We start from the raw sequence: 23,801 nt of genomic DNA on the forward strand, positions 1-23,801 counted from the left end.
GCATTTATAAATCCTAGTCCAAGCTTTTAATGTAATGTTTAACCCCATAAGTGAAGCAATATGAACATTCTACTCCCTGTTCTAATCATACTGTTTTCTTCCAGCCAATACCAACTTAACTGTCAGGCATCTGACATGCAGAAAACAATTATATAAAGATCAACTAAAATGATTTTGGTAATGGAATTCAGTGTACTACTCTTTTCTGGCTTCTTCTCTGAAGAAGGCAAACCTACCTGAAAATTTGATCCTTTATGATTGGATACTCTCCGCTTACAACCTTATTCACATAGGAAGTAAACCATTGAGAAAATGATGTGCCTGAAACAAAAAGACAAACCCAAGGCCATTAACTCAAGTCGCCCAGTTATAATAATGTATCCAAAACTTACAATAATATTCTATCACCAACACTACAGAAAACACCAAATTACTTATGAAATACTTCTGCAATTCACATCTATATTCCTGGCATGTTCACTCTTCTCACAGCACAATGCACTGCATGAATACAGCCATCCCATAGACACAGAGGCAGGATGCATGCCTATGATGCCAGGGACCCAGGTTGAAAAATCAGCTTCAGCTTGGCAATGTCATCCAAGAAAGGTACAATGAAAATGTTGTACATTTATTAACCAGGTGAGCCTAGTAAACAGAACTGCCCTTTTCAAGGATGACCAAAGAGCACAGTCTGGTTAAGTGACTTGGTCACAGTCACTGAGTAGGCAAACAGAGGTGGAAGAAATCAAATCATGTACCCTTGATTACAGAAAGCAGCTCATTAACAGCTCAAATAGTTTATTTCATTAATTGTTAACAGTCTACTTTATATCCCACGGAGAGGGTCATAGTAGCACAAACCTTGGTGGAAACTAGAAGCCTCCCTGTAATAACACAGAGCACTAAATTTGGAATTAGTCACTCAGACATCACATGAAAGTTCTGCATAATTTTCATACACCTCACCACATGCTGTAATACTTCAACTTGGATGCCAGACCGCTCAACCTGCAAGATGACTGCCTAAAGGTCAACCAACTACTTGGGTTACCCTCACTCCCTAGTCTTTCTCAACCAACAAGCCTACAGGTCCTGCTTCTTGACGGGAGGGGGACAAACAGCAAAATGCTTACAAGTCTTGCTTCCTGAAGGGAGTGGGTCACACAGCAAAATGCTAGCTCAACGATTAGCCAGAAATGAGCAATAGTGGTCCAACTGGACTGCAGGGAGTTTATGTGATAAGCAGATCTGTGTAGGTTAGGGAAGAGCAATCATTTTCACAGCAACATAAGAAAACCCAAACCTTCTAATAAAGCACAAAAATAGTGTTGTCCAAGACACAAGTGATGAGAAAGAGCACAAAGCAACAACTCTTTCAGATCTGGGACAGCATTTCCTGTAACACGACAAAACATATGATTTTTCTCTTTTTCATTTAAATGTCTATCTACAACACTTAAATAATCTTAATTTACAGAAAATTAGGCAAGAGTAATGAATGCAAATGGACTTTCTAATAAAAAAATTTAAAGCAAAATAATGTAAAAAAAAATGATCTGAATCAACTTGCTTAATCATGAAAAGCAGCTAATACCAAGGAACTAGTGCCAATACAGTCAAATACCTGCCAGAAGTTACAAGCCTGATCTTTTAATGACTAGCAGTCTCCCACATAATGATCTGAGTAAGAAAACAGGGATATGGGGACTGCAAGCATCCCTTGCGTAGAGGGGACACAAAATGCAGATTAACTATGGGACATGGTATCATCACATGTTAATGAACTTCTATAGAAAGTACTATGAATTCAGTATGCTACGTAAACATGGAGTTTACACCACACTTCCTGACTTGCACATCATTTATTAAACCTCCTGCCACAATGCAGGTCTCAACAGGTAAATACTGAACATACATACAGATGCACCAGGCAGTTATGACCTGAATCCAAAAGCACAGGACCTAATATATGATCCAGTCAAAAGCCGATGCTAAGAGTCTATCACAGATGAGTATCAAAATCCATACCTGAAGGCACCTGGTATAGAGTAATGCAGTTCTAACATATACACACACACACACACACACACACACACACACACACACACACACACACACACACACACACACACACACAAATGCACAAACACACACTAAAAAAAACAGAGGTGGGCACATATGCTGTCAGCTCCACAGAAGATAGCAGATGTTTGAAGAAAGACCTGATAACTACAGGCAGCTGTTCCTTCAACAGCTCATTGTTAAAACCTATTCTCAGGATCTTTTACCTTCAATGTAAACACTAACAAATTAGGATACAAAGACAATGGGGGAAATAAGTCTGCGTAAGGAAAATAATCACATGACTCAACGCAGTCTCAGTTTTAGAAAAATTCACTGTTTGCTGACTAATGATAACCCAAATTAGAATGTAATGCAAAGAGTTTCCCCAAGTACAGAAAACTAGACATATGGTCATGAGAAAAGGAACACAACTGGATATCATTTAGCATAAAAATGGTACCTGATGGATCTACCTAGCATGACCAACTTCAAGGACATCACACAAACCAGGAATAAAAGATTAGTCAAAATGAAGCCCTGAGGCAATCAACATTCCAAAGGGATTGCACAGAGGAATTAATCCCAGATAGCACATCTGAAAGTGAACAAAATAGCAAGAAACAAACCAAGCAGAGTGCCAGACAAGTTCTAAGTTCTAAAGATGCTGCTCCCAACAGTATCAGAAGTTGTCAAAAGCTCAAGCAGGACCAATATGAAATATAACCTCGGATTGTCACTATGAGGTGGTCACCAAGACTTAACACGGTAATCTCAGTACGGTCTTAATAAAATCTCACCGAGCAATGGCTTGATGATGTAGCTGTTCATTTAGATGTTACAGAAATGCTGGAAAGCCCATTTTACACTAGACAGAATGTTTTTCCTCTCTCTCTCTCTCTCTCTCTCTCTCTGACGCCCAGGTAATCTAGACAATAATCACACTCGGTCTGTCTTGTTAAATCTTGAGTGGAGACTAAGTCTATGTCAAATTCCTTGTATGTCAAACAAAGCTGAAATTGCATACATAACCACTTCATAGTGGACATATCCACAGTCTGCCAACCAGAATGTGCAGATGTCATTTTTGACCAGAAAGACTGCAGAACTGTGCAATTTCTACAACTACTTGCAAGCTCCTTCTACTCCATACAGTTCTGTAATAGAATGGAATGTTACCAAAGAATGACAAGTCTTTGGTCTCCATCTCCCAGAGACGGTGAGTGCGTGAGTATGGACATCCAAACTGCAAATTTCAAAGATAAGACCAAAGGTGGCATTTACTGAATATGGCACTGCCAGCAATATCGGTCGCATTCTTTTGGTAAGGATATAGAAGTGCATATCCTCTAAATTAATGCAATCAAACATTACAGAGACATGTTTATCATAAAGCTAAACACCCAACTACTTGATCAAGGAGAACAACGTGTGTCACTAACAGAAGTAATCGGTATATTTTCCAATTAGGAAGCAAAGTTCAAATATACTTTAGGCACCAGGAGACTAGTGGCCAAGCTCTAGCAAGTGTGCTGAATGGACAGGTTCAAACTTGAGCCAGCTTTAAAAGTTGCAGACCACGAACCATACATCAATGGATGCATTTCGAGGATAAGAGAATTACATCCGGGAAGTGATGGCCTGGGCACTGAACACTAAGGAAAATCAGCCTACAGGAGGAGTCTACCATAAAAGACTTGCACTGAGAACCTTTAACAAACGAGCCAGATGGCAAACGTACAGGAGAATTTGGATAAGCTGCTTCTGGTTGAACAATCTACTGTGGTCTACATAAGCATAGATAACTCCCACAGTGCTGTTACTTCAAAGAGGGGAACAAAGTAAGGGTAATGTGGGTTTAACTAATGTGCAGACACAACTGGGGTGAAGCAGAATTCAATTCTGAATCCCAGCAGACAAAGGAAGGAAACAGGTTTGAGGTGTTCCACGGGACAAAACTGCTATCTCAAAGCTTGCATAACGAGCTGCAGACTTTGCAGAAGACATTTCACCATCTTCACCACAAAAGTTTAAAACGGTGCAACTCAGTCAAAGGTTATGCACTGGGCCCACTACAAAGTGCTGCCTCACTTGCATGGGCAAAGAGTGGGAGTAGCTCTCAAGGGCTAATTCTTGTCAATGCTACAATAATGTACAATACTAACAGGAAGAAGCCAGAGAACATGAGAAAGGCTAAAACGGTTACAGCAGGTTAAGTTAGTGACGGTGGAAATTCCACAAATTACTGCCGGAAAAAATGACTAAACACATAGTCTACCTCTAGGTAAAGCTGCTCTGGCAACCTTGTGGGGGAACTATGGTGGAGCAGGAACCATCTAACTGTACAATTTTAATGACAAGGGGGAAGTCATTATTGGGTCCAAACCAGTACTACAGGCTCAAACATCTGTTCAGCAGATGACTGCTGCAGAACAACAAGAATATGCAACAGTTTCTACCACTCTTCCATTGTACTGCTTAGCGGATCACTGAAATGTAACAATGTAACTAATGTCTCAGTTCTATGCCTTCTGTCTAGTAAGTGACATTAACAGCCTTCCAGATATGCCAGTGTAGAGCTACATTTTTGCACATCATTGGGCTCAATGAGCCCTCTACCCGAGCCTATAACTAGCCTAATTAAGGGAGGAACAGCTAGAACAGGTGGCAATGCAGTGATATTAAGAACTGTATAATCCTCTACAGAACACTGTTTTCCAAAAGGGCAAGTGAACTCAAAGATCTAAAGAAATCCTAATCCCTCTGCACCACACGCTCCAGAGACCTCAACCTCATTACCACAATCAACAGAACATGCTGGAGGGACAGGTTCATAACCCAGAGACTGCCCATGCTATGGATTAGACTTCCCATACAAGTCATGCAGAGCACCTGTCTGGTCCTCTTAAAGAGAAATCTTGATGAGTGGATGGGAAATAGAAAATTCACCTCAGGGATCACTCCAGTGGCTTTACTCGACAGCGGCACCGGGAACCAAGGTCGGGTGACATGATGCCAAGATAATCCTATGGGCCAGGCTTGTAAAGGCTCCAAGGCCATTAGCCTAGTACACATCTATGAACGAAAACTATCAGCGGAGGTAGTCTATCTAGCAGTATTTCCAAAAGAGAGATTTCAGAGAACTTTAACACCTTTTTAATCATTCCTGAAGTGCATTACCTATTGACCACATCAAAACAGAGTCTAGCACCCATACACTACTATAGTTTTTAAATATCCACTCAGATTACATCCAGGTAGTATATATTATTCCATTCACTTTAAGTGATGGGCTTCTTACCTGTAATAAACATGTCAATAGCTGATGGATTTCTTGCCATCTGATCCTAAAATGGGAAAAAGTAGAACTGTTGAAATAAAAACAGTATAAACAAAAAGTTCAAGTCTCAATAGTTCAAGTCTCAATGCAGTCATGCACAGTACAACTCATTTACGTAAAGCTTACAAATTTAAACTATCATTTGTGAAGACAAACCATTGTGTTCTATATAAATGTACTACCCAGAAAATACAGAATGATTTTAAAATAGGCAGAGAACAAAGAAAAATTCTCAAGTCTTTTGTAGCCAGTATGGAAATTCGACAGCAGTTTTTGTTTGCTCAGTTACTTTTTTGCACACAACCATCTTGAAAAACATATGCACTAAACATAACATGTATTCTTTGAATTATTCTAACAAGTAAATTTTTTTTTTTTTGTATTCTGGTGTATTTTTATTACTGCAGCACAGCGTCCAAAGTTACTTCAGAGAATGGCCTCTGATGTATAATACATACCACCTAACAAGAACTAAAATTATAGCAAACGGACCCTTGGACTGACAGACATGCACACACAACTACTGCATCTGGGCTATCAGACACTGTAGAAGTCCAAGATAAAAACATGGTCTTCAAGAATTAGAGCACTCCAGTAGAGGACCACAAAAGCTGCCTTTTTTAGTTCTCAAAACATTAACAGTATTAAAAAGCGTACTGTCACACTGTGTATTATGCTCTACCATGTGCAAATCTGCACTTTTGCCCAACTGGGGAACACTTTCATACTCATTTTCATTCGGAAGTAGACTGATGCTACTGAAAATTAAAGGTGATCTTTAAGATCAGTGACATCAATTCAGGGAACATTTTTATTTTATTTTACAATTTGGTGAGCTGTCACCCCTTTACAGCCATAGCCCAGGTATCATAGTAAAGTAAACAATAAATCACAGTAATATAAATACAGAAGTATAACCTTCAACATAGTAACTGCATCAATAGTGTAAAAAAAAAAAAAAACACGTTCAGAGTATATGTGCATTATGTACAAGAATAAGCATTACTACACTTAAGTCTACCTGCCATTATAAGCAACACACCCAGCCCATACCACAAAAATAGGTGCACTTAGATTCATAAGTGTGTACAAAATGTGAAATGCATTTAACTTTAATGGACACATTTTTGCACATGTGCAGTGCACAACCATTAAAGTGTATGGAATATCCCAAAGGTGACATCACCAAAGCAAAGCGTTTGGATCATGATTTCATTAAAAATTTGACATTTTTTTTTTTTTTTATATAAAAACAAAAACTGCCCAAACAAGTAAGAACCAAGAAAGATGCATATTGCAGCACTTAATGCACTGGATGCCATGATACACTACTGAAGTACAACAAAACACTTTAAAATGTGTGCAGTACATTCTCCTATGTAAGCAAACAGGCATGTGTGGTCCATAAACATAATATAAAACTCATTCCAATATTTCCACATTTAAAAATAAAATAGTGTTCTAACAGTTGTATCATCTACAAGGAAGAGTACTGCCAAAATACAGTTTATGAAAAAATCCACAACCACTAGAAAAGAATGAAGTATAGAGGAGAAAGTTTAAATTATGCTATCAAAAGTGGTAGTGAACATTTTTCAATCACTGCCAAGTTTTTTCATTTTTTTTTTTTTTAACTCAAGGCTTCTGTTTTTTTAAGGATTAAGATAACAAAGCTAAATCAAGAAATATAAAAGAAACTTTAGAAAATAAGCATATTTTACACAAGATGCAAGTTATAAGATTTCCCTAATGCACTTTTAACCAATTAACTGGCAGTTTGTGACCATAATTTAATTTGATTTAACAGTAAGAATGTTGAGATAAGCAAAAAATAAAAGTAAATGTTTTAAGCAGTTTAACCAAGATAATCAAAAAACTTTAATCTGTTTCCAAACGGAATGCTAATCGTTTTACTTTTTTTTTTTTTTAATCCTCATTAAGCAAGAAAAAATGTATATTCTGTAAATGTAAACTGAAAATGCATATGTCACCTTATTTTGCACATGCACTAAAGTAACAGATTACAAAGCTTCTCTTGGGTACAAAGCTGTTAAGAGTAAAAGCCACTTTCAGACTTTATGCAAGTCTGCCTTAGACTGAAGAGCTTTCTTTCAGCTGATATTACAAGCATATGATGCTTGCCTACTAAAGAAATGAAAGACATTTGACATTTCTAGCACATCCCCTTGCTGTAACTCACTCTCAAATCCTATGTTCATTCTCTATATGTCAACGCCCTGAAAATGCATCACTCTCAGCATCCTTCAAGTATAATATATTTAAGGAATAACCGACAACACTGATGTGGAATACTAAAGATTTACACACGGTTGGTGGCAGTCATTAAATAAAGCCAACCGTGCTGTCTTTCCATGGCTGGTATAAACTCTGTTGTCTTTTTTGATATGTACTGAGCATGCGTATGGGACTTGTGTTACCACGCATACCCAGTACATCAGTTATTTGGAAAGGAATAAATGGAGAAAAGAAGGTCTCCTCTGCTCCGTTTTTCTTTCTTTCTTTTTTTTTTTAAATAAAAAAAAAAGTTTCAGACACTTTAGGGATAGGAGAGAGACAGAATGGAGGAAATACAAGGAAAATCAGGTACGTGTCTTTAGTTTTGAATAACGTACCCGATTGTCCTAGCATTTTCTCCATCCTGTCTCTTTGCTATGTCCGACGTTAGGGTACACCAATGGAAAAAAGTCCGGGCAACCGGATCTTTTTCCGTTGATATATGTTCGGATTTACAACAGGCGCGCTGATTGGGTTGATCAACCAGCATGTTCATTTTGGAATATTAATGGCCAGTCATTGTACAATTAAAAATTTGTTGTACAAAGCTGAACCCAAGTAATAGTGATGGAACATTACAGACGCATGTATGTATACACACACACACACACACACACACACACACACACACACACACACACAAACTTTATAAAACATATGGGTATATGATAAGAATGCAAGTTCAAAAGACTGAAAAACCAAAACGTCGAAAACATTTTATACCCCCTGCTAATTACATATACCAATTCTGAGATCGCACAACATTGGACAAAGGGCAAATTCCAGTTTTAGATATTTTGGTTGTCAGTCTTCTGAACTTTAGATCTTTTGACATAGGCCCATTATATATACACATACTTTACACACACAAACTGCATGAAGGTATGCATACTCTATCTCCACTCTGAAGAATGGTACTCGAGTAAACCTTTCAGAATGAAATAAGACTCCAGGATTGACTGCCAATAACTTCTTTAATGAGATGCACATCCTTGCATCTAAATATTGCTCCATTTATTAAAGAACTTCTACTTACTGGACACTGGTAAAAGATTTCATGTTGATTTCTTCCCTCCAAGGTCTCTAGTGCCATGTATTGACTGAGGCCAGTATGAATACAAAAAGTTAAAGGAAGGCACTGTTTCAACCCTGATCTACGCTGAAAACCACCAGCTGCCGTATCGATATCCAACAGGTCCTCAGAGCGGTAATGATTTGATAATGACATGCTTCCCAGTAGCCTTCAAGTTAATAAAAAAAAAAAAACAAAACAAACAAAAAAAAATTAATTAAAAACTACCAGGATGAAATCTGAAGGACAATGCTGACACATTCTCTAATTTAAACACAGCTTGGTACTACCTTCTCTCTCTTTCTCTCCTAAGTCCAGCCTCAGCAGTAACAAATGAGAACACGATCACAAAACAGGTCTGCTGGATTTACAACAAGATTAGGAAAACTTTAAGAAAGTTGGATCCGGTACAGTGTGAACATAATACATCCAAAATTATCAAATGTGTTCAAATATAAACACACCTCCGATCACACCACTTCACTTACAAACTGTATTTTCTGCAATGCTATTAATAATGCCTTCTAAGGAGGGGGTAGCAAGGTTCCTAGCACCCTCCTTTACAAAATCTTAAAGATCACACTGTTTACAGAAATGAAATAACACAATAGACAACTCTACTTACTGTAACTAGCAACAGTGAATGTATACTCAAGTTACAAGACTGAATGACGCCCACATAAATGTTGCCGAAGTAATTTGTTTAATATGGTTTAGAATTCTTAATTGCAAAGATCACCGTGAGTACTTCGCATGCTCCTAGACCTTCAAAAGCAGTGTGTCCACAAATAGGAATTACCCATCTAATAGCATCATGGAGACCATGCACCCTGTTGGCGAGTTAGTGTGCTCCCCACCAAAATCTTCAGGTTCCAGCCTTCACTCACACCAGAGGACAGGCCTATAGTACAGCATGCTGTCATGACAATGAATGGACAGGCTATGTCCTTCCAAGACCCTGAATTAGAGAAATGCTGGTATAAAAAAACCAACAGATGAGCTGCTTTCTAAGTAATGTTAAGGTATAGAATTTCTAAGCTAACCTTATCTGCTTCCTAATTATATACAAGGGATAAAAAGAAAAGCAGTTGCACTCAAGACTGTAGAGAAAAGCTGAACAGGGGAAGCCACTTCAGCAGTCCCTCTCAAGATAAGACAAAGAATTCTCGCATTCAAGTATTGTATTAAACGCATTTCTGAAGCAGACCACTAAAGTGACATATTTACAACACTAGTCAATCCTAAGCCTTAAAAGGGGCAAGCATACATATGCAAGGAAAAGCAAGTAAAAGGCTACCCTGCTGTCATATATTTAAGACCATCTTTGCCCAGGGTGTGAATCTAAGTTATAAAAAACTTAGTGGAGGTCTGCATAGGGGACCAAAAGGCTGCAAAAGTGTTTGTCATACAAATGGAGTCTTTTTTCCCCTTAAGGAAGGATTTACATTCTTATCGTGAAGTCTTAAATGACTGAATCGTGTAAAAAATGCCTGTGAGAGAGGCTAGAATAAATATCAAGCTTTCACCAAATGAGAAAAAGTGACTTAGCTGAAGCATGTAGAGTGGACAGCTAAACTCTAATCAAGTAAATCTGAAAGGCATACTAGACAAAGCTGGAACAGAGAAATCCCCAAAGGAGAGGCATTATTTTATCAAAAGACAGTGTCTACACAAAACACAACATTTTAAACAATCAGGGCTTCCAAATCATTTTCATAATCTGCAAGTACCATGTCAAAAAAGGAATTAGATCTCTCTTAAAAGCCATACTCTTACAACATTATTAATCCTAAAGCTGGGACTGGTAAGGAACACAAGGGTGTCCTAGGGATATCATGCCATTGACTACTTTCACCAGGGAATTTTTTTTACTGATGCTCTAACCCTTGCTCCACCCCATCCCTGTATTCACCTTTTCATGTCAGAGGGCTACTGCCCTCTATAGACCACATCTCCGCACAGAGAAAGCCTACATGAACACCTTCCCCTGGGATAGAAAAGCTCATCTCTTCCTGCCAGCACCTCAGGTGCCCAAACCACTAATCAAACTAGTGGCCTGGGCCATACTTTGGGCTTCATCCTTCTATGCCATGCCACTAGCCATCAGGTACTCAATATTAAGAATAATGGTGCTCAACAGGTACTACACTTGACTTTGGTGCAAGATCATCAGTAGTCTGTGGGTTCTATCCCCGCACAAAGTGTTTTTTTAGCGCCAATGCTGCTGCATACCATAAATGTAGTGCAGCACCCCCAAGTCCTTTCGATAAGATGTTAAACTCTAGACCAGAGTTTTTCAGAGAGGATAGCAGCTCAGGTGGATAAAAAAGACCCCACATTGCTTAATGGAAAGACTAGAGGATTTATAAAAGTAACCAACTTTTAACAAAAAGAAAAGAAACGTGCAACTTAAAAACACATTCTTACACAAACAAAAACACAAAATAAAAAATTACTATCAAGTTAATTAATCTGGCTGTTTTACTGCAATCACAGACGTTATAAAGTCAAATTCACGTTTTTCATCCTAGTCATTCTTTTTTGCCATAACCAAAATCTTGCACTTTTGATAATTCCCACTTCATATGAAATCATACTTTATGCAATCATGTTTTAATGTTTCATCTATTTGGCATTCAAGACACAATCTCTCATTCAAAGTCTTATACAACATTAATCCTTTAACTGGTAGCTTGTTTAATAAGGCTCCATAAAATTCCTGATTTTCATCCAAATTCTTAAAGTGAGTCATTCTTTACAGTATATTTAATATCTGTGCTCAGTTACTACCGCTCACCATAGTTTTCATAGGAGGTTACTAGGCCAACAGCCCTAGAGCCTTTACAATCCTAGCCATGTTTATCCCAAGTATTCACATTTGTTCTTTTTTGGGTAGACTGCAGAACGAATTTATGAACAGAATGAGTCTGTGATCAACACCAGCTACCCCTGTCCATGAGGGACATGGGTGCCACCCCAAGGGCAAATCTGCAGTCTCCCATCCAATTATCTAGGTTGCTTTTCAATAGGATGAGTAAGGAGGTCTGTTTCACATGAATTCACAGTCTAATCCAGAGAAGCATCAGTCTCTGGGAGACTGATTTGCCTCTCCAGCATGATCTGTTAATGTCACAAGCTAGATTGAGACCCTACAGCAAGCGTTTCTTGAGCCACTTGACTTGTGATATGCAGCATTTCCATTAGGGCAGGGTTGGAAATTGCCGTATAGGCCAGGCACAAGTCACCTCTCAGCAGCCTATAAGATACAGAATAAAGTGACAGGGCTTTTAGTTTGTCCAGTGACGTCATGGTTTGGAGTCCCTGTATTTTCTAAGTGAGAAACCTCTGAGGTCTCTCCAGCTGCTGCAGGTATCTGGTGAGGTACATGCAAAAGGGTGTACATTACTCTATTAGTGGTCTGATGAGGGTAGAGTACAGTGGAGTTTTAACATCCTTGACCTGGATGCTATGCCCTTGCTTATGAGATGTGCTACGGAGAAGGTTTTCCTTACCACTGTGGAAACTTGGTGGTCAAAACTCTGATTGCTATCAACATGTTTTCCCAAGTCTCACAGCACTGGGGGGGGGGGGGGGGGGGGGTGCTGTCAATACTGTAATTTCTAGGGAATTCCGTTTTGGTAATTTACCTGGAATGCTCGTTTGGCTTGCTTGCTGTACTGTCTGAATATTGCTGATCTCTGTCTACATTTTATTTTGAATTGAAGTTTTTCACTTAAGGTTTGGGTACTTCTAATTTTTATCTTTTTGTTGTATTACATTTGTTTTAAGTTTTCTGTCTATTGGAGTTTTAAGAGGTCTTGGCTAGGGTCACTTAGAAAAGTTAGCAAATAATTCCTTTGCAAACAGTGAATAACATCAGTTAATTAGTGGGGGTTGGGGGGGAGAAGATGAGAAATAGCATTCCTCATTTAGCAAGAGGTATCTGGAGGCATCTCTATTTAACTGGAGTGCTTGTTTAGCTTCCTTGCTGTACTCTGCCTGAATATTGCTGATGTCTGCCTGCATTTTATTTTTCCACATCCACCCACCGAACCACTGTCATATTCTTAAACTTGGTGGTAAATTTTGTGCTGCCTGCCCCTACTATACATCTGATTTTGGACACTCCTCCCAGTTCCATCTCATCAACTCATTCTACTCACTACGGAGAGATCAGCTGGGAAGGCCCCCCCCCCCCCTTAGTTTCTCAACCTCGAATTATCTTCCGTTTCCTCCATTCCCACTTGACTTAAAAAAAAAAATTGCACTTTATTCAGCTGCTTTTACTGTACTTATATGCCATTTGTTTACTGGGAAAGCCCATTGGGCCAAAAATGAGCCCATTTTCAATGGAGACCCAGGGAAAAAGTTCCTAGTACAGTTCTACAATAGAAATAACACTAAGTCATCAGTTTGTAATTTATACATAAAGTTCATTATTAAAAAATCAAAACAGTCTGTCACTTAATATACATATTTCACAGTAAAACCAAAAGCGGTTTGTCACTTATACATAGTTTAAATTATGAAAACAACAAGTACAGAGTATTCTGAGGACATAAAAAATAATGACAGTACATGAAATAGTAATAGTATATTGCTTTGTGCTTTAATAGAGCATAATTAGGTAATAATTGAGAGTGGGTATTGAGGAGTATAGACCTTGAAATTCCAGTAATTTGAGGTAAGAGAAAAGAGGAAGAAGTGAATACATATAGTGGGGATGAGTGTGTTAGGATGGAAGCATGATGACGGACAGTAGGGATGCAGTGGATGAAGTCAGGCAGGATGTGAACAGGAGCATTCCCAGCAAGAAGAAATGTATGAATGGAGCAAGTTTTTAAAGGTGGAATGGTTATTGGTGGTTCGAATTTGAAGGGGAAGGGAATTCCGTAGTCATGCTAGGGAGAAAGATAATAGAAGTGTCCCAGGGGGTACGTATAAGGCTTGTACACTTCCAGAAGGTTTTGGTTGTTGGACTTAAGAAGTCTGTTGAGCTGATGCATTTTGAAGGTGAAGGAAAGTGTGGGACAATTTAAGGGTTTGAAGATAAGCTTATTAGCAACAGAGAGCTGAATGTAGGAAAGATAGTTAGGGAGTTCCAACCAATTCAAAGAGTGGAGAGCCTCACAGTGGTGGGAGGAGGATTTGGATCCAGTAGCAAACTTAGAGATCTTATTATAGCAGGAAGCAAGCTTAGAGTTTAAAGAGTATTGAAGATTAAGGAGAGTGTCATCATACATGAGAGGGAATAAGATAAGTGAAACAGAGGATGTGCTTGGCTGAGGGAGTAAGATAACGACTATGGCGATATAACATACCCAATTTTTGATACGTTTTCCTAATATTAATTTGTAGGTGGATATCGAACTTTAGTTGATCATCAATGATGACTACTAGAAGCTTTGAGTGGGGAACTATTTCAACTGCGGTTGAGTTTGGGCTAGTTATGGAAAAGAGAGTTTTAATCTATTTTGGAAGATTTAGAAGGAGTAAATATCATGATTTTGGATACTGAAGGGTTGAGGGCAAGGTGATTATTCAGCATCAATGACTCAGTACAAGAGAAGGCATCTTGAGTTAGTTTCAGGAGTTTGGGTAGGGATTTAGCAGAACAGATTATGGTAGAACTGTCGGCATATTGGATTAGCTTAGCATTTGGAATACAGTGATGAAAGTCACTGAAGATGTTGAACAATAGAAGACCAAGTATGGAGCCTTGTGGGACACCTGTGAGAGTGTGAAGGAAGGAAGAGATACAATTTTTTCATTTGACAGCTTGCTGTGTATTAGAAAGGTAGTGGGAAAACCAGCTGATGGAGGAGGAGGAGGAAAGATTAAGATGAGAGAGCTTGGACAAGAGAACAATACTGAAGGCTTTGGATAAGTCTAGAAGAAGGGTGTATACAATGTTGCCATAGTCACGAGCATGATTAACAGTTTTTAGAAGAGAGGAGGGTAGTGGTGGCACTGTGTCCAGGTCTAAAACCATGTTGTGGAGGGCTCAACAGTTGGTTGTCCAAGAGATAGGGTAGGAGGTGTAGGTGGATACATTTTTCGATAATTTTAGAAATGGGAGATAGGATGGCTACAGGATAGAAATTAGAGATTTCAGTACTGTTGCCTCCTTTGTGGAGGGGAATAATGAAGGCTCGTTTCCAGAGGAAGGGTACATAATATTCTTGGATGGAACGGTTAATTAAGATGGAGATGGGAAAAGCTATGCCATCGGCAGCTAGCTTGAGAAAATTAGATGGAAGTTCATCTGGGGCAACTGAGCATGGTTTCAACTTTTGCAGAAGTTTTTTATGGTGCTAATAGGAATAGGTTTGAAAGAGAAAGGGAGATGATGAGTATAGGTGAAGATGGAGAGGGTTGAGTTTGTGGAGGGAGATGGGGGTCTGGCCTGATAAATTATTAGTGAAGGATGTGGTGAGTTTAACTACTGAGTCTATAAAAAGCAAAATTGTGTAGCTAAAGACAGATCAGAAGAGTTAGGATCGGGACAGGGGTTCTCCTTTTTTCCAGGATGGAGTAGGGCAGAGATGCTGTTCCAGAACTTTTTGGGGTTTAATATATGATCATTTTGTAATATTGAGTAATAGGATTTTCAGTCTCCGGTAATGTGTTTTTTTTACTCTACTGTGGAGTTGTTTGTATTCGGCCAAGGAACTGGGAGTTTTGTTTTTGGTACTGTTTCCATAATTTATCACAGAGGTGCATGAGGGAGATAGTTTCTTTGGTAAGCCATGGAGTAGTTATGGATTTGACCCTTTTAGATCTGAGGGGGTGAAGCTGTTAAGTTGGGTTTCTTCTTCTTTTATTTGTGTTTCTTTCTACTTTATTTTGCTTTTACTGCTTGTTCTTAAGTGTTCAATAGCATTTATTATGTTGCATTTATTACTGCTTGTTAATAGCCTGACTAAATTGTAACAGTTACTTTAAGCGTCTTAGTTTTGGTTTAAGCACTTGGACTTCAGGCCAGTTGTTTTACATGAAGAAAGTTTGAAGTCTACACCCTTGTAGGAGGTGAGAGTAACCTCTGCCCTCCTGAGCTGGGAATTGCTGGTTGAAGGCTTACTGTGCCTGTTTGTTCTAAGCTTCTTTGTTCTGGTTTAAGAACTCGGGCTCCAAACCAATACTTTACATTAGGAAGGTTTGTGTCTCGACTCTTGTGGCAGGACAGTGTAACCTACACCCTTCTAAGCTTTGAATTGCTGGTGAAGGCTTATTGTACCAGTTATTCTAAGTGTCTTTATTCTGGTTTAAGAACTCGGGTTCCAGACCAGTTATTTTTCATTAGGAAGGTTTGTGATCTGTACTCTTGCAGGAATATTCTACTGAATTGCTGATTTAAACTGGCTTTTTTTTTTTTTGCTGTTGTGACTACAATTTTCTGCACTTTGAATTTCTTATACTTCTGCATTTTATAGCACAAGTTAGAGTCAGGCTTGCTGAATCTAGACCGTTTGGCATCATGAGCATTAAAATCAGCCATCTCACATTAAAAAGCCCCCCCCCCCCCCGTAGCCTTGTGGCAGAGGTGCGCAGCCAAGGACCCATCCGAGTTGGGAATTGTTGGAATAAGGCTCAGTCTTGGGTTTTCCCTTGGGTTAGTTTTTTTAAATCGTTTAACTCTGCTTGTATTTAAGAATCATGTTTGTGCAGGTTTGCTCTCAGTTTAGCAGAGCTGCTCAGAGATTGCACTGCTGCCCTGTGAAGCATTGACACAGTTTTCTACCTCTAACCCTCCATAGAATAGCCGCTTTCTGTTAGTCTTGCAGAAAAACCTGGTCCATCTAGACCACTCCCCACTAGTTGCTACAGTATACAGTTGCCATAATGGACGGACAGTTTCCCACCATTTCTAGACCCAGCCTGACTGACACAGGCATCCTGATGCAACTTAGCAACTGCCTCATGTATTCTGACAACTAGTTACTCCTAAAACAAACAAATACAACATGCGAGAGCTGTATATATACTATGAATTTGGAATTAATTCTTTCACACAACAAACCAGATATCAAACATGTTGTCAGCACATACCAAGCTCACAATGCATAAACTCACATACAACTGAGGTACTCGCCAGAAGCCTACCTAAAGATCAGAGACCTCAAGCGCAAACCTACTGCACACAATGCAGACCCAATAGAATCCACTACACATAATACAACAGTGTCTCAGCCAATAAGTCCCCAAGTCAAAACAACACCTCATGTCTTGGTCATAGGTCACTCCATAGTGAGACACACAGATGTCCCGCTCACCAGGCTGGACACAGAGGTGGTCACGGTCAGCTGCCAGTCAGGTGCCAGGATCCAACAGTTCACGCACGCACTCAAGTCTCTCAACAAGTACCGTTATGACTCTGTCATAGTCCATTTTGGAGTGAATGACTTGACATGTCCCTCACTGGACTATATGAAGCGATACAGGACTAAGCTCTCAGATTATGTGTCTCTAGCCCTAAGCAGCATGCTACCTTCACATAGGATGCCTCAATATAGAAAATATATATATATATATATATATATATATATATATATATATATATATATATATACATATGACTGACTTCAACACTTGGCTTAGCTTCTTGGGTCAATCCAGGAGGATCCAGTATCTGTCATCCTGGGAAGATATGGCCCACAGACCATACTGTTTTACCAGAGATGGTCTTCACCCGTCACCTCTTGGCTTTCTGTTACTAGCAAATGTACTTGCCTCCAACATAGTGTCTTTTTTTAAGGCAAGGTCATAAAATTCCTGACGTAAAAAATCCTCTAGAGATAAACTCAAGGCTATGCTGCTTAATGCTAGGAGTTTAAACACGAAACTGCACTCCCTGGAAACACTCCTTACCTTGGAGGATGCTGACATCTGTGCAGTTACAGAGGCAGGGCTCAAGGCCACTGAGAGCACTCCTGAGTTTAGACCAGCAATCCCAAACTTAAAAGGGTCCTGAGCTACATACTTCTGCCATAAGAGTGCAGGGAGGCCCTCTTAATGTTCTAAGAGCACAGTGAAATCAAACTGTCTAGATTTAGCAGGTTTGAACCTAGTCCATGCTATGTAAGGCAAGATAACAATTTCTAGATGGGAAGGAGTAAAGGAGAGTCACTTAAAAGACAAAGCGAAAGTGTTTACTAGTATACTATTAGGTGACCTGCAGTGGTACCACACACTGCACAAACTAGCAGCTCTTAGAGCAGCTCTCAACAGTGGGAGACTGTGGAGATTGTTTCCTATAGAGGATTTTAAACTGCAGAGGTTTCTTTATATGCAACCGTGGGGAACCACGTTTGGAGGCTTTTGTATGAGCAGGATGGAAGACTTTTATAAAGTTAAACCCTCAGGTCAATCAGATAAAAACACAATAAGCTATCAGCCAGTAGCTCTCACATTGGATGGGTTGAATTTAGCTTTCTGCTCCCACCACAGTGCAAAGGAACCCTTCCAATGCAAAAGAAACTGGCTTTGAGCTCAAGTGCAGTAACAAACGCTTTACAACAGAAGTAAGAATGCCTGCAATATCAGGAATTCTTGGAAATAAATTCATAACACAAAAAAACTTAGCAAAACTTAGAAATCTTTTGGGAGACTCACTCAGAATAGCTTTTGCAGTATCAGATGAGATTAGGAAATATCAGAATATTGCTGAAACAACCTTACAGCAGTACAGTAACAGAGTTTATTTAATAAATGCACACTGAAAAAATAAATGCAGCAGAGAAATGTTGAAACAGAGCAAATACAAAAAATATACTTGTATCAGCTTTGTAAGCCGGATGATTTTAGAAACAACAAGTCTTGTAGCCACTGATATCCAAGCCTGGCAGAAGGAAGCTCTGAATAAACTCTCTCTTCTGTCCAACATCTTTCACAAATACTTCCCACGCCTGAATTTTCTATCTAAACATTTCACGCATATTTTGACCTTTACCCACTTAATCCTATGTATCCTTTTCCCAAACCTCATCATCTTTTACACATAAATATTTTATCACTGCTTTTTCTCTCGTACTTCATTTGCAATATCCAGCATAAAATGTACTGATGTGAAGTACACCGGCAAAATCAAATTCATCTCCACATTTTCAACTTAATTATACAAGATCTCTTTTAATGTGAATTCTAATTGTACACAATAATCTCTTCTCTATCACATACAGGAAAGTAGAAATCACTCCCAAATAATTTAACACTACCATGCTAAGCAACTATACTTGCTTCTTAACGTCAGCATAAAGAATTGCCACAGCTTTACAATATCTTGTAGCTTTTTTAATAAATCCTGGAATTGTTTTCTTATGATTTAGTAATTTCCAAAGTTTATTTTAGAGTACGGGACATTTTGACCCCTGCATTAACACATTCCATATCTAGATCTGTAACACTTTGAATACAGTTTGATACTACTGTTATGACCTAGTTAACAAGACTTTATAATAGTTTATAACACTCATCAAGAGTGAAAACATATGACAATCATACACAAATGTGCAGAAAATAACCTGTCATTAAACAGAACAAAATATGCGCATTACTGGTCTGTAACCTGGTACAAATCAAAGAACTCATATTAGCAAAGTAAAAAAACGAACACTGAATGGAAAATAAAACCATTCAACCAATTAACCAGCACAAACCAAGGAAATAATCCACGAAGTAGTAGGCTTATGAACTTTAACCTAATATATGTTGTTTTATGATCACATACTGTTGTATGTATGCATTTAAAACAAGCTAATGTGTCTGGATCATAATATGTCTATACTTACTCTATGTTGGGTCTAAGAAGTCTGTTGGGTAGAAGATGTGCATATAATGTCAGCCTGAATATTCTCTTTAATAATGTCATCTATGTCACTGTGAGCTCACATATGTCATAATGTAGTCGCGTTGTCTAATATTTTCCAATTGTATCTAGTGTTGGTAGATAAACACAATCTATGTGTCTTCTGATCTCCACATTTGAATAAAATCTAAATATTAATGTAATTACGATTATAATTGCCCCTCTTACACAATGTTAATGTCCATTCTATAAATTGGAATAGTTCTTTGTCATCTTGTTAGCTTATTGACCACACAATAAACTTGAAACTACGCAACTACCACCCACTCAAATTCCTCAGCTTTAGATGTCTTTTGTCTCTAATATAATCAGAATTCACAAATCCTTTATTGTCCTTATGAATAAAAAATAAACTCTGTTTTAAATGTTCTTACCACAAAATTTCTTTTTTCTTTACAGATGTTCTAATATTTTTCTTCTGATTTTCAATAGATAGAATCTGTGTTCAAGTGTAGAAATTATGATACAAAAGAAAAAAAATCTTCATTTAAATCTTTCTTATCTCTTTCATTGTCACTAAACAGACCTATCATAAATCTAAGAATAGATGTGATGTTACCAGTGCCTCTTTTTGATAATTTATTCCATATCATCTCACATGATACCTTCTCCCTGATGGCGCCCATTTAAATAAAGGACATATCAATCTGTCTGCACTCTCATAGAATCTCACATTGTTAGTCAAAGGTGCCCTCATCATATTGCCTTTTAGGAAAATCTCTTCTGGAGTTATAGCGCCAATGCAAATATTCATTGGAGATAAATAAGGTAGTTTGAAATCATTTTATCCAAATTTAGATGTAAAAATTTTTTAATTATTTGAAAAATGTATAGTTCCCCTCAAATAAAAATATTTAAATTCAAAAAAATCCTGGGTATATTGGAAAACAAAATAAAATCCATATAAAATTCAATATGTATTGTAATATATATGAAAAAAAACAATATACAAAAGTGTTATATTGGAATCATACCTTATGTTCACAAAATTGCCTAAATTCCATAATCCAAACAAATTGCCTTTAAAATGCATATATGTAAAAAGTATACAAATGTTTTACTGACCTTTGGGCAAAAACTGTGTTGCCAAAGTAAACCTCAAAATTACTAGGGACGATAGTCCAAAACAATAACATGTAGTATAAGCACAAACAATTAATTTTTCGCCAAATAATGTAAGTTACACAACACCCAGTATCCACCAATTTCAACCTAAATGTGGGGTTGATAGTTAAGTTAAAATTTTTTATACCGCCGAAATATCTTAATTTCTTTTTGCTATCTATCCTCCCACTAATAATTGAAAATTCCCTTGCCCCTAATCTTAAAATATCCTTGTTATTCCGCTGACAACCGACACCTTTGATTCTGTATTCCGCGTGAACAATCCCCATATTAGAACCTTTCTTTTTGGAAATTCACAATCATGCAAACCAATCTATGTTCCTCAATAATGTGTACTTTGAATCAATAATCCATCGCTAGTCACCGAGGCTTGTTATATTAAATATATCCCTCATGTAATCTTATATCCTTCTATAGGCAATATCCATGAGTTGTGTATCTATCCTCCTATAATTAATCTACTATTTTCAATATTACTGTCATCTGTTCAACCCCATTGCCTTCATTTCACATCAACTAAATGTCTCACGCCTTTGTTACAATGTTTTTGCCTTTTTCAATTCATCTGGCAACATAAATAATCAAAATTAAATTCTAAATGTTGTAAAATCTTCTTAAATTTATGTTGTTATGTAAAATTTCTGTTCATCTTGTTTAATGGTGGTACATATGTGTTCATAAAAAATCAAAAATTTCTTATATTAAAAGGCTGCCAAATGAATTTACTTGGCAAAATAATACTTTTCATTCTGTAAGGCATTAAATTTTCCCTTAAAAAGGGTACAACTAAAAATCTATTTTGCCACTTTTCCTTTTAATATAATTTAAAAGAATGCTTGAATTATTAATTTCAAATTGGTACAAAATTAAACCTTAAATAATAACCCCTGCAAAATAAGTGTGTAATAGAACCTCATCATGATATATGTGTTATAGAACCCTTCCTTCGACCCTAACCTGCATTACTCCTGCACAAACCCAAGTGTTAAGTTGTTACCTCTCTCACATCATGGTTTCCAAAACTCATTCATATGCCTCCCTCATTCCTTTATATATCATATCCCTGCATTACATACTATACTTCATACACTCCTCCACCTGCATGACCAGTATCATTATATTTCCTTAAATTACACTTCCTTTATATTTGTTATTCATTTATCAACAGATTTTTCCTTTATATTTGTCAGATTTACATCGCCATTCATGTGTATGCATTTTACCATCAGACATTCCAACTCATCTGGTACAGAATTTATATACATTTAAAATTCTACACATTATGAGCTTCCGTCCGCATTTTAACAAAATTTGTTGTTACTCTACATCCAGACAACACAGTTTGAACAAACAACTTTGTTTACAAAAACAAAACATTAACTGAAGCAAGAAATTGCCAATTATATCAAAACAGTTATTTGAAAACCTTCAATTGTGAGTGGTCAATTATACAGATAAACATAAAATAGTTCATAAAAGTTTACAGTACTATATCAGACATACAATTGTCTTCGGGTACTTATACACTAAATGTATATGCAAGATTGTAAACTTTCATTACAGTCCCCGGTATTATCAGACAAACTGCAACTCAGTAATTGGATTCAAACTCAGTTCAAGATTGTTGATTACCTTAGTACTCAGTAACAAAGTTAAATTCTCATGCTTGCTCACCCATGAAGTATTAAATTACAAGCACAGTGCTGCATTTTGTTTTTTTAGGTCATCAAAAGCCCTTTTCAAAAAACATTTAGCCCACAAAACTGCTTTTAAACTTCTTCAGTATCAAAAAACCTTTTTAGCTCTTCTTTTGTGCCCTTGTAACTTGCCTTCGGCTCCGAACGCTTCGTCCTTCGCTTCCAGATTACTTATCTCGAAAGCTTTGAGGTCGCCCTTCCCTTCCACGTCTGTCTATTCTCCAATCGCCAATCCTGTTGTTCAAAAGGGGAAATGTCGCCCTCACCAATGTGAAACTTCTTGTGGATGTTCAGACAGTGTACAACCTTCCAATAGGAAATTCTTCTGTAGAAATGCCTTATAAATTTTGTTAAATTAATTTTGGCATCTTTTACTGTCGTCCTTTTGTGTACATATATATATGTTTAAATTTGCATTGATATGATTATCCGTAAGTAATTTCTTTGTGTATGTTAGCATAATTTCATCTATTAGTATGTAGTTCACTTTGTTGCAATAGTTGTTGTATATTGTTGTAAATTTTGTGTTCCGTATAATATGCACACCTGTATCAAATCGTTTTCCTACTCAGTATACGGCTATTTTAACGTTGTACATCCATTCTACATGATACACCGCTTTGGCTCCAAACCCCCTTCGTTCACAACTAGCCCGTAATATTGCTTTTTCCTTTTGTTTTTTAATAACTCTTTATTGTTTTTGAAAACCTTGTTCACAAACTCCATTGAATATGTACTGTTATGCATTTTTTCTAATTGGTTACTAGTTTTGCATTTCTCATGACAAAAGTTCCTTAAATTTACAAGAGTAGTATCACTGTTTTTTTTTCATACATACGATTAGTCTGTTTGTCGGAAAAACCCGAAAAGAATTGTTTCAACACCAACCCCGCCATAACTGGTGCCGGCAGTTAGGTAAGTTGTGTTAATTCAAAACGGGAAGTAGAATTTTCGTGAAAAGCAATACAATTTTACTGTTGCTGATAATGTCGTGTAGCTTAAAGAGAAGGCAAACCTAAAGTATGTACCAGCCTGGTGAAAAGCTTGAATTCCAACATGGCTAAACATACCTCAAAGGAGTACAGCAATTCCTTCGAACCTCCTCCACGTACAAAAAAATAAAATAATCCTGTCCAAGGGAGAGTTGTACAACTTTATCTACATACAAAAAACACAAGTGCCACAATTAATGCATAATTTCTCTTGTGATTTCATAAGCAGAGTGTGTCATAATCACTCAATAACCATAAATAATCAGCAAAACAATAAAAAACAATTTCCTCAAATAAAAACTTTAAAAAATACCTTAATTTAACTAAATTAAAAAACAAAAAAAAATTATTG

At 37.5% G+C, this 23,801-nt stretch overlaps 1 protein-coding gene across 2 annotated transcripts in view; it reads right to left on the bottom strand.

The window, feature by feature from the left end:
• FBXO3 (F-box protein 3) overlaps positions 1 to 23,801 on the bottom strand; it is a 226,784-nt gene that overhangs the window by 156,113 nt on the left and 46,870 nt on the right. For both annotated transcript variants that reach the window (XM_044082835.1, XM_044082834.1), the window contains exons 5-7: positions 8,736 to 8,940; positions 5,366 to 5,411; positions 237 to 321 (exon numbers count right to left, since the gene is read on the bottom strand). In XM_044082835.1, the coding sequence (XP_043938770.1) occupies positions 237 to 321; positions 5,366 to 5,411; positions 8,736 to 8,940 (336 nt within the window). The remainder of the gene's footprint in view (positions 1 to 236; positions 322 to 5,365; positions 5,412 to 8,735; positions 8,941 to 23,801) is intronic.

Source organism: Protopterus annectens, chromosome 9.part0, assembly GCF_019279795.1.
Source record: "Protopterus annectens isolate FY-2018-M chromosome 9.part0, PAN1.0, whole genome shotgun sequence".
In the NCBI taxonomy this organism is placed as follows: domain Eukaryota; kingdom Metazoa; phylum Chordata; order Ceratodontiformes; family Protopteridae; genus Protopterus; species Protopterus annectens.